Here is a 10,762-nt window from a genome sequence, read left to right on the forward strand (position 1 = left end):
CTGCCTTCCTAAGGCTGCCCCAGACCCCACCCCTGGCTCCCTGGCTTTGGCCTCTGGCTGGTTTGAGCACATCTCAGTCCAAATGAGGCCTGGAGTCTGGAGGGTAGTACGACCTGGCAAAGGCTACGTGGAGCCTGACCTGTGCCCGGGGAGGCCGCACCCTCTGATAAGAACAGCTCTATAGTGACCCCTCCTTTGTTTCTGCAGACACCCGGTTATGAGGAAGTGGCCTCGGCAGTATGAATGGTTCTTTATGAAGATGAGGATAGAACATATCTGGCTTCAGAAATGGTATGGAGGAGTATCTGACATTTCAAGGGAGGAATATTTCAAAGCAGTTCCAAGAAAGGCCTGATGGACTAAGAAGAAAGTCCTCGGTGCTTGCGTAAAATGAAAACCTTTTAAGTGAAGCTGCCAGCCAGCTATTGACTGCTGTCTCTTTGTTGAAGGGTTGAGGGCAGCCCTGTCATCCTTATAGCAGCACAAAAGAGGGTGACCAGGGAACCCTGCACTAGACCAGAAATTCAAGTGGTCGTTTGCAAATCCCCAGCTCATCCAGGTACTTCACATACATAGTCTCTGTTGACGTTGTATTCGGTCCAGACTCACCTATTTGGGAATCATTGTTGATTGTCAAAGTGAGATGTTGAGACAGTTACTGTTCCATTCTTTAAGACAAAAAAAAATTATGCTTGTATGTACAATGTGATTGCTTTGTATTGTGAGAGTATTTTTGTTGCTTGCTGTGCCAAAGGCAGTGTCTTGGTTCTGAGCTCATTGCAACCACAACGGAACTAAATATGCATCCCACAGCCCCCATGTGGTGTTTAGGGGGCGGGCAGAGGATCGTTTGTCTGCGGATTACTCATCATGCCACTGGAATGCGCGTGCATTATTGTCACATTTGCTGGAGTGTATTGGTCACTTCTGAAGCTTTTTTCCCACTGTACCATGACAAACAGCATGAGGCCCCCCAGCATTGTGCACAGCCCTGTTCTGTGTAGCAGGCCATGGCAGTACCTTGAAGAGGAGAAACAGCTTCAGCATCAAGCTCCCAGATCCCACTGCTAACGCTTCTGACAGAGGGCTCCCTTCTCCTAGCCATGAGGAGTGGCCCAAAGTAAGATGCACCTACTTCTGTGGTGTGTAGAGAGGAGAGGGGAGAGGGTGAGCCCAGGAAGGAAGCACAGGCAACGGATAGGAGAAGGAAGGACAGAAGTCAGTAACTGAGGTCGCGCTCGCTGCCCAGCCTTGGGCCGGGCCCTTCACGGGATCACCTCATTTAAGCCGTACCACCAAGACACATATCATCATTGCTACTCACAGGCAGGAAAACTGAGGCTCAGAGAGGCTAAGTCAACGTCTGACTCCAGAACTCACTGCACACAATGAGCAGAGTGGTGCCTGCAAGATTTCTAGCTTTAAGATCAAGACAAAGAGTTACTGAAATGCACAGGTGGTCGTTTAACCAGGAACTTCAGGAAAGTGATAACTAACCTGCCTGTGGATGATTTGCCACTGCTTCCTACCAAAACAAAAGAAGTCTCTGCGATTGGATTCTTACTACAGACTTAAAATTTTCTACAGTTTTTATGCAGGAGCTCCTCACGTTTGCAAGAAACTACATTGTACCTGTGTACACACCAAGGCCTGCAAGGACCCATGTGTACACATAGCCCAGGCCTCTTATACTGAGTCTGTAGAGGATCTAGTACTCAGTTTTTTGTCTTTTTATAAAGGCTATAAACTCTCTTTGGTGGGTTAGGTGTGTTGTATAAGATAAAAACACAACACTATATATAGGAAACATACATTTTTAAAATAAATAAAAGCGTTATTAATGGTGTTATTTTTGTTTAAAAAATTAAGACATGAAGGGAGTCTGAGTTGTCAATATATTTTTTTAAGTGTCTGTTACTAAAAGCATAGTAAGATGCATAGAATTCCTTATTTATCAAAAGTCAGTTCTGAAAAGAGCTTCTAACAATAGAAATTTCTAATACATAAGAATAAGGTAACTTTGAGGATATTTCATATTTTCAGAGTTTAAAATTATTGGTACCCCCAATTTAGAGGTAAGAGGGGAAAACTGGAAGAACAGCATACTCCGGAAGGCAACCTGAAACCTAAATTCTGTGAGCATCACTGCCTCCTGGTGCTGCCTTCCGGACAATGTTCCTGTGCTTGGTTTGCTTTTATAATCAGGTTCCACTAAGCTCATTAAAGGTCACTCTGCTGCTTCAAGGGGCTTTGCAGTGTAGGTGCCATTTGTAAACACCGATGAATGTTATCATCATCAGTTATTTATCTAAATTACAGGAAATGAAAACTAAACAGGTTGGATATTAGAAGAGTGTTGAAAATGCATCTTTTTGAGAATGATGGGCCCCATTCAGGCCAGTAAGTTTCAGCAAATCTCTGGAAATTTACATTGGTTAAAATTTTAAAGTCTATACTGGAAGTTATCGACATGGCAATAAGGCAAGAAAAAGAAATAAAATACATATGATTGGAAAGAAAGAAAGAAATGTATCCCTATTTACAGGTGACGTGATTGTCTGCATAGAAAATTCCAAAGAATATATTTTGAAAAAAAAGCTCCTAAAACTAGTAAGGGAGTTCAGCAAGGTCTCAGGATACAGGATCAGCACACAAAATTTAATCACATTTCTGTATATTAATAATGAACAAAGTGGAAACCAAAATTAAAAACACAATACCATTTACAATCACTTCAAAGAAATACTTAGGTATAAATTTAACAAAACATACAGGATCTAAAGGCTTAAAATTAAAAGATTCTAATGAAAGAAATCAAAGACCTACACAAACGAAGAGACATAGCATGTTCATGAATTGGAAGACACAAAATAGTAAAGATGTTAATTCTCCCCAGATTCATCTATAGGTTTAATGCAATTTCTATCAAAATCCCAGCAAGGTTTTTGTAGACATATTCAAGCTTATTCTAAAAGTTCCGAGGCAGAGGCCTTGGAACAGCTAAAGCAATCTTGTAAAAGAAGAGCAAGTAGGAGAAATCACTCTATCCAATAGAAAGATTTATTATGCAGCTACGGTAATCAAGACAGTGTGGTATTGATGGAGGCATAGGCTCATAGATCAATGGAATAGCATAGAGAAGCTAGAAATAGAGCCATGCAAACATGCTCAATTGATCTTTCATAAAGGTACAAAAGCAATTCAGGGGAAGGAAGATAGACCTTTCAATAAATGTGCTGCAGGAATTGGATAGCCATAGGCAAATAAAAAGCACCTCAACCTAAACTTCATACCTTATACAAAAATTAACTCCAAATAGATCATAACCCTAAACATAAAATGTAAAACTATAAAACTTTTTTTAAAAAAATAGAAAATCTCTGGGACCCAAGGCTAAGCAAAGAGTTCTTAGACTTGACACCAAAAGCACAATCCATAAAAGGAAAGTTTGATAAATTAGACTTTATCAAAATTTTAAACTTTTGCTCTACAAAAGATCATGTGAAGAGAATGAAAAGACAGGCTACATACTGGGAAAAAATATTTGCAAACCACACATCTGACAAAGGACTGGTATCTAGAATGGATGGAGAACTCTCAAAGCTCAACAGTTGTTTTAAAAACCCAATTAGAAAATGAAGACCATGAACAAACGTTTCACTGGAGAGGATATACAAATGGCAAATAAGCACATGGAAAGGTGCTCGACATCATTAGTCATTAGGGAACTGCAAATTAAAACCACAATGAAATACCACTATGCACCCACCAAAATTGCTAAAATATAGTAACAACACCAAACATTGGCAAGAACGCAGAGCAACTGGATCAGTCATATATAGCTGGTGGGAATGCAAAATGGAACAGCCACTCTGGAAAACCATTTGGCAGTTTCTTATAAAACTAAACATGCAACTGCCATACCACTCAGCAATTACACTGTTGGGCATTTATCCCAGAGAAATTAAAACTTATGTTCACACAAACACTTGTACATGAATGTTCATAGCAGCTTTATTCATAATATTCAAAAACTGTAAACAGTCAGATGTCCTTTAATGGGTGGCTGGGGAAACAAACTGTGATACATCCATGCCATGGAATACTACTCAGCAATAAAAATAATTTCTGATACAAGCCACAACTTGGATGAATCTCCAGAGAATTGTGCTGAGTGGAAAAGCCAATGCCAAAAGGATACATATTGCATAATACCATTTATATAACATTTTGAAATGCAAAATCCTAGAAATGGAGAACAGAGTCAGGGATCCCAAGGAGGAAAATAGAGAAGGAGAGAGGGACCCTTGTGATGATGGAAATGTTCCATATCTGGACAACATCGATGTCAAGATCCAGGTTGTGATACTGTACTATAGTTTTGCAAGATGTTACCATTGGGGGAAACTGGGTAAAAGTCACCCAGGATCTCATTGTACTGTTTCTTACAATTGCATGTGAATCTACAATTATCTGCAATTATCTCAGCATCTACAATTATCTCAGAATAAAAAGTTTAATATAAACAAAATTTAAGGCTTAGCTTAAATAAGGCATTTACGCGCTCTCTCTTGTTGGTCCCTAATGAAATGAAGAACTGAACTATGTGCCAAAACCTAGCAGAAAAGACAACAACAGTTCTCTTTTGTTAACCATTAATATATGCATTTGCGGAAGAGAGAGAAGATTTCTTTAGAAGTTTTCTAAATGTATTCAATTTAATATTGAATACAAATTAATAAGAATTCAACACATCTGCTTTATAGATCTTGGGTGGGACACTTAGAAGGGGAGGATATCTTCAAGTTTCCGACACAGACGTGTTGAGTAAGCTACGCGTGTGTATAGGTATCTGAGTCTACACATAATGATGCTCCACTGATCTTTATAGCAAAGAACCATATTTCCAGTAATCTTCCTCTAAGTAGTCTGGGAAAGAATTCTTCTTTTGTTTCTGAGAATAAGTTATATCCTGACCCCCATTTTATTATTTACAGCGATTGTACATGTCCATGACGTTGACATAGAAAGTGTAATTCTTTTTTTTTTAGTGTAATTCTGATGTTACTAGTTTCACTATGTCTTGCATATATTGATTCACCAAAAGAGTTGGTTCTTTTGGTTGAAAAGTATTTCTGCAATTTTTCCAGAAAGTCTGTATTTCATTTTTAATAATTTAACCATCAAATACTGTTCAGAAAATAAAACTTCCCTAGAATAATTTGTTGATGCTTATTTGATTGCTATAACAGTAACTCGGTTATTATAAGATTTGAATTGTAATGAAGCTTGGTTTGTGCTATGTAATGCATGTGGAGTGTCAAATCTATTTTCAAAACTAGATATGTTTATTTAACCAAAGACTATTTCATTCATGATATGATTTCCATGCTTGATTAAATAAAATTATGATATTTGTATATAGTCCTTTTGCGTAATATGACAACTTGACATTATTAGGTTTCTAAGAAAATAGACGCTGCTTCAATAAATCAGGAGTTAAATTTCCAATAGAAAGAAAAAAAAGAATTAGCCAGGTGACTTTTGTTGATAGGATTTTTTAAGGCTCTCAGTACAATGCACTTAATTTGCTGACATGACAATGCTGATGGAGCCACACTTCAGTGTTCCCACTCTTGGAAGTATTTGCCATTTTTAGCATAGTTGTTATTCCTAGAGTTCAGGGCTACAAAAAGCTCCCTTTCACTGATGAGAAAACATGCCCAAGGGGTCACACATGGAGTGTGGCAAAAAATGACACAGTGCCCACAAGAGTGATCAGTCCCGCAGCTTCCCAAGACCACACATCAACTCTCCGGCTTCTCAGAGGTGTTCTCATCCTCCACGGAGGGTGACCAATCGGCCCATAGTCACTGGACGCAGGGTTCCCAGGACATGGGACTTTCAGTGCTGAACTCAGGAGAGTCCTGGGTGAACTGAGATGAACTGGTCCCCCTACCTCCACTCCACCTCAGCCCCCATGTCCTGAGCAGCTTATCCAGAACTGACCGGCCGCAGAAACCGTGCAGAGGTCTCCCTCAACCCCACCTGCTCTCCTTCCAGCCCTCTTTCCTGCTGCCAGAGCCCTGACTGGATAGCTGCTTTTCTGGTCAAGCAGAGCATTTACAGGGACACAAAAGTTATTACGTCTCGGTTTGCTGATGCGGCACCCAGGCAGGAAGGGCTCCATCTTGGGCCTAGAAGTTTATTTCAACAGAGGGGACTGACCACCTGGTGGGATTGCAGTGGAGAACAAATCCCTGCTTTCTGGAAGCTTAGTTTTGTAAACAAACAGATATTTAAGCCAGGCGACCTGGTCAAGTCTATGGATTCTGCTCCAGCTCTTCAGCCAGTATCCTCAACATGCCCACTGTTTTCTGTTGGGACCACATGGCAACCCCAGCCCTGGATAAATTCAGTGTTTGTCTCTACAGCTAAATATTAGCAGAGAGAAGCTACAACCACAAAGATCGGTCCCACCTTAAATCCGGGGTCCACATCCTCAAGTGGGCCATCTATCCCGCCCAGGGAAGCCAGCCCAGTTCTCCTCCAGCGCGCCCATTCTCTTAAGCAGCTGTTTCCAGTATTCTCCTCGTCTTCAGCCCTGGGAGCCCACACCCTCTTCCCCTCGCTGCCAGCCAAAAAAACGTGCTTCCCGGAGAATCTGAGGCCTTCAGATGAGCACTCCCTAACCTCCTCTCAGAATCTTCTGTTCCTCCTTTCCTCCTCCTCTCCTGACACTCTCCTGCCGGGTGATTTTCTGGCACTGCTGCCCAGATGCGGGCAGGAGCGAGGCTAGGCTTACCGGAGGTAGAAGCAGGTGCGGTGGAGGAGGATGAGACAAGGATGAGTTTAGGGTGTCTTTTAAGCGTGGCGGACATGCCGCATCGTGGGAACTAAGCTGGGGAAGGAAGGATGGTAGGAATTGAAGGCGGGGGAGGCTGATGCACAGAGGAAGTGGACCGTCAGGGGACCCCGTAAAGCACAGAACAGCTGCAGTGGGGTGATAGAGCCACCAGCTGGAAGGCCGGGTCCCTGTGACCAGAGTGAGCTGTGTGAGCCAAGGGCTATGGCAGAGGCCAGGCTGCGGCTGTGGGAATGGCGGCTGAGGTGTCCAGAGGACCGTGGTCGGGGGGAGCCAGAGGCTGGGTCAGTGAGTGGAGGGTGAAAAGAGGTGAGGAGATGCTGGCAGGGAGGAGGGACAGAGGCTGACATGGGGCCTGGAGCCCACTGGGGGGTGTCCTGCCATCCTGTTGTCAACTCTGGCTGAGGTTTACCTGCAGTCATGAGCTTGAAAGGAGCAGGAGTCTCTTGTTCTATCTTTTTACTGGGGGAGTAATGATTTGCAAAGCACCAACATAGCCTTTAAAATAGGCTGGCATAGCTTGAATCTACTGTTTCTGTTTTGTGAATTTGGGAAACTAATGAATCCTTTGCATCTGTTTCCTCACGTGTAAAATAGGATAATTATAACACCATGCCTGGCACAGCATAAGGAAACAGTGGCATTATACGGCTTACTATTTTCACATTGTATTTAGTCATTTGTCCACGTGTCACTGTCCTCAGCAAGACTCTGAGCTACCTAAGGGGGCTGATTTCACCGGCCCATTTGTGGCTCATGTTAAGTGCTGGACAATGGCTGTGGCAAGAGCAGACTGATTCTCTGTGGGCTTGGGGCCAGAGCCCCTCCCCAGGGCTCCGTGTGTCCCTTTCACCCACACATTGCCTCCTCTCCTCCTCCTGCTGTAGGTCTACTCCCTCACCTCCCTGCTCCTCCCTGAGGTCTTCATCCTCCCAACCATTTCCAGATAAAACTGCCGACCTCCCAGAGCCGCTGAGAAAACTTTGCAGCTTCCAAACCTGGCGAGTTTCACTACAGCCGCGGCAAAGGGTCGCTGCGCCACCCGGTGGCTATCCCTGGGAACTTCATCTTTCTCCGAACCCGGAATCCAGGTGAGAGAGAACCCTGAGTCCAGAATGCAGAATCCAGGCCAGAAAGAAGCCGTGGGCCATGCAGCCGCGCTTAGTGAAGTAGCCATGGTGGACACACGTGCACACCGAGCTCTCCGCTTGAAAACATACACAGATAAATGTTTTCCCGCACATGACAGTGATGAGGTTCCAGGCTGCCCCAGGGAGAGAAGCCCAAAGCATTCTGGCCTACATGCCAATCTATATCATCCTCCAGGAAGTATAGGATGTCCTGACCTGATTTGACCTGACTCATATCCAGTTATATGACTGCCAGATAACCAGACCCCACCTGCACTGATATCATTTTAATGACTTTCTTACATGATCTTTCATTTGTCTTGTAAAGAAATAACTCACATACCTATGCTTATAAATTTAGCCCCACCCTCAACCCTTCAGCTCTTCACTGCCCATAGTCCTGTCCCCATGCTATTTTCTGAATAAAATAAGAGTGCTACTACCAGACTTTGAGAGTCCAAGAAATCTTTCTTTCGATTCCTCGGCTCGCTGAGCCTGCATCAACAGGACAAACACACAAATTCTTTATTACATTCTGATAGTGATATTTTATTGAATAATTACTAATTATTTATATTTTAATTATTTATAAATAATGATTTAACTACAGCAGTCACTATAACTGAATCCTGCTATGAGCTAGGTATTTTGCATACTTTTTAAAAATCTCATTTAGTTTTTACATCCACCCTGCAGGAAGAAAATGCTTCAGTTTTCCACATGGAAAACCCACAGCTTAGCAAGCTCTCAGACTGAGCTCCAGGGACCCAGGACCAAGTAGGGGACCCAGCGGATACCAGACCCAGGACTGTCTGACTCCAACCCCCACGCCCTCCTCTCGATGCTTTGGGGGTTTCAAGAAGAACCCAGTCAGATCCACATAGAGTTCCTTCCTTCTCGGCCCAGTTGAGTTCCTGATGTGGCCTCAGGCTCAGGCAGGAGCTGCTTCCAGCAGATGCAAGAACTGTAAATCAGTAGGGAATTTACTAAGAGCCCTGTGTTAGCCCTTCAAAGCTGTAGCTTACTTAGTCCTCACAGCAACCCTGGGCGGTAGCCCCTCATTCTCTCTAATTGCCAAGTGGGAAAACCTGCCCTGAGTCACTGCTGGTAATGGGTGGCACCCATGCGAGCCCAGACTGCCACTTCCACCCGCTGAATCACCACCCAACAGTCCGCCCAGGCTTCTTTACGAATTTTCAGTATCAAATGGTGATTTGAATTTTGATTTTGATTCAATAATACTTACAAAAACAATAATTCAGTTGTGGACTCATGGCCTCCAGCTGGGCAGTAGGAGCTTTTGCCATCTTCCCTACCCCCACCTCCCCAACCCCTACTTCCTCCTGGGTCTTTGGCCTTTCCAGCCCTTCCAACCCCTTTGTAGCTAAGTGCCTGCACTAAACCCCTCTTTCGTTGAAATGTCTGGAGTGTTTCTGTTTTCCCACTTGGACACTGACTGACGTCCCTTCTAACATAAAAGAAATGTTCATGGCATTGAGCTCATGGAATATAAAAATATTTGTTCTATCATGACTATGATGCCAGACCTGACATCGGTTCCCCCACATTAAACCCAGCATATCTGGGGTTAAAACCAAAGCGTCTTTTCCCTGCTTACTCCCTGGCTCCAGAACCTACTATCTGCTATGGAGACAAACAGTCAAAGTTGCCCACCTGCAAATTCCCTTATCATCTCCTCTTCCCTGCAAACACCGTCCCAAGGCTGAACGCAGGCTGGTGGGAAAGCTCCGACCGACCGGCAAGGCCACTGACTTCCCCCCCATCTACAAGCAGCCACATTCCTCACAAACCTTTAAAACCCTCACCTCCCCTCTTTCGGGGAGACGAGACGAAACGAGATAAATTTGAGGGCTCACTCTAGTCTCCTGGCTGATATCACCCAAAATAAAAACGCTTTCCTTGCCATAAGCCTGGCGTCCAGTTTTTATTTGGCCCGTCCTGTGTGGCCGGTAAAGAACCTATGTTTGTAGGCGGTAACAATTATGTATCACATTTCCCAAGTCATCATAAAATATTTTAATTACTTTTAAAACCATGCTCTGGATCTTTCTTATATGAATGCCACTTTTTTACAGATAGTTTTGAAAGGATTGTGTAGTTCACCTAAAAGTATTGGGAACAATAAAACGGTATGACTGTTTTGGGTTTGTTTGTTTTTTAACATAGCAATTATTTTTATTGTATTCATGTACAGTGTATTACATTCTGCAAAGTAGCTGGTGATTGTTTTTTATAAAGACTTAAACAATTCTTTCTCCAGACACTAATTTTAGAAAGGAAAACTCTGCCCTGCCATGAAACTGGCTGGATAATAGACAAAGCCAGCTGCAAAGTTCATGCTACAGCTGTAAATCGTCCTAACAAACCGCCTTCTGAGTGACTTCTGCTTTCTTAGTGACAAACCCTGTTCTAAAATCACCAGCTGTCATAAACTTTGCTGTTTGAAATCAAATCGGTAAGAATGAAACATTCCCCTTTTGCCTGGCAGATCTGTCTCACCCCCAAATTACCCCTAAACTAGCAACTTCCTAGACAAGACATTACATAGCTATCTTAACTTCATAATTTCCAAGAACCAGGGCCCTGAGTGGGCTTTGCAGTTTAGACCCAAAACTGACCCCTTACACACAGCCCTGTTTGCCTTGAGGCCGTTCAAACATGGCTTCATTTAAATTTTACCTAAACTCCCTTCCCACAAATCAAGTAATCACCTTCTCTCTTTCTTTCTTTGGTGAAATGCCCCGGA

At 43.2% G+C, this 10,762-nt stretch overlaps 1 protein-coding gene across 4 annotated transcripts in view; it reads left to right on the plus strand.

Moving 5' to 3' along the window:
• The window catches only part of CREG2 (cellular repressor of E1A stimulated genes 2), a 52,111-nt gene extending 41,954 nt beyond the window's left edge, over positions 1-10,157 (plus strand). The window contains exons 4-5 of one of the 4 annotated variants that reach the window (XR_011526325.1): positions 7,812-7,956; positions 8,692-9,924. Coding sequence is in view for 3 of the 4 variants with exons in the window: in XM_070573464.1 (XP_070429565.1) it covers positions 7,753-7,956; positions 8,692-8,776 (289 nt within the window). In the remaining variant the exon portion in view is untranslated. Of the gene's footprint in view, positions 1-207; positions 5,421-7,752; positions 8,443-8,691 lie in introns of those variants that run through there. The other 3 variants (XM_070573464.1, XM_070573466.1, XM_070573465.1) reach the window with 3 other exon arrangements.
• The last annotated feature ends 605 nt before the right edge of the window (positions 10,158-10,762 follow it).

This window comes from Equus przewalskii, chromosome 14, assembly GCF_037783145.1.
Source record: "Equus przewalskii isolate Varuska chromosome 14, EquPr2, whole genome shotgun sequence".
In the NCBI taxonomy this organism is placed as follows: domain Eukaryota; kingdom Metazoa; phylum Chordata; class Mammalia; order Perissodactyla; family Equidae; genus Equus; species Equus przewalskii.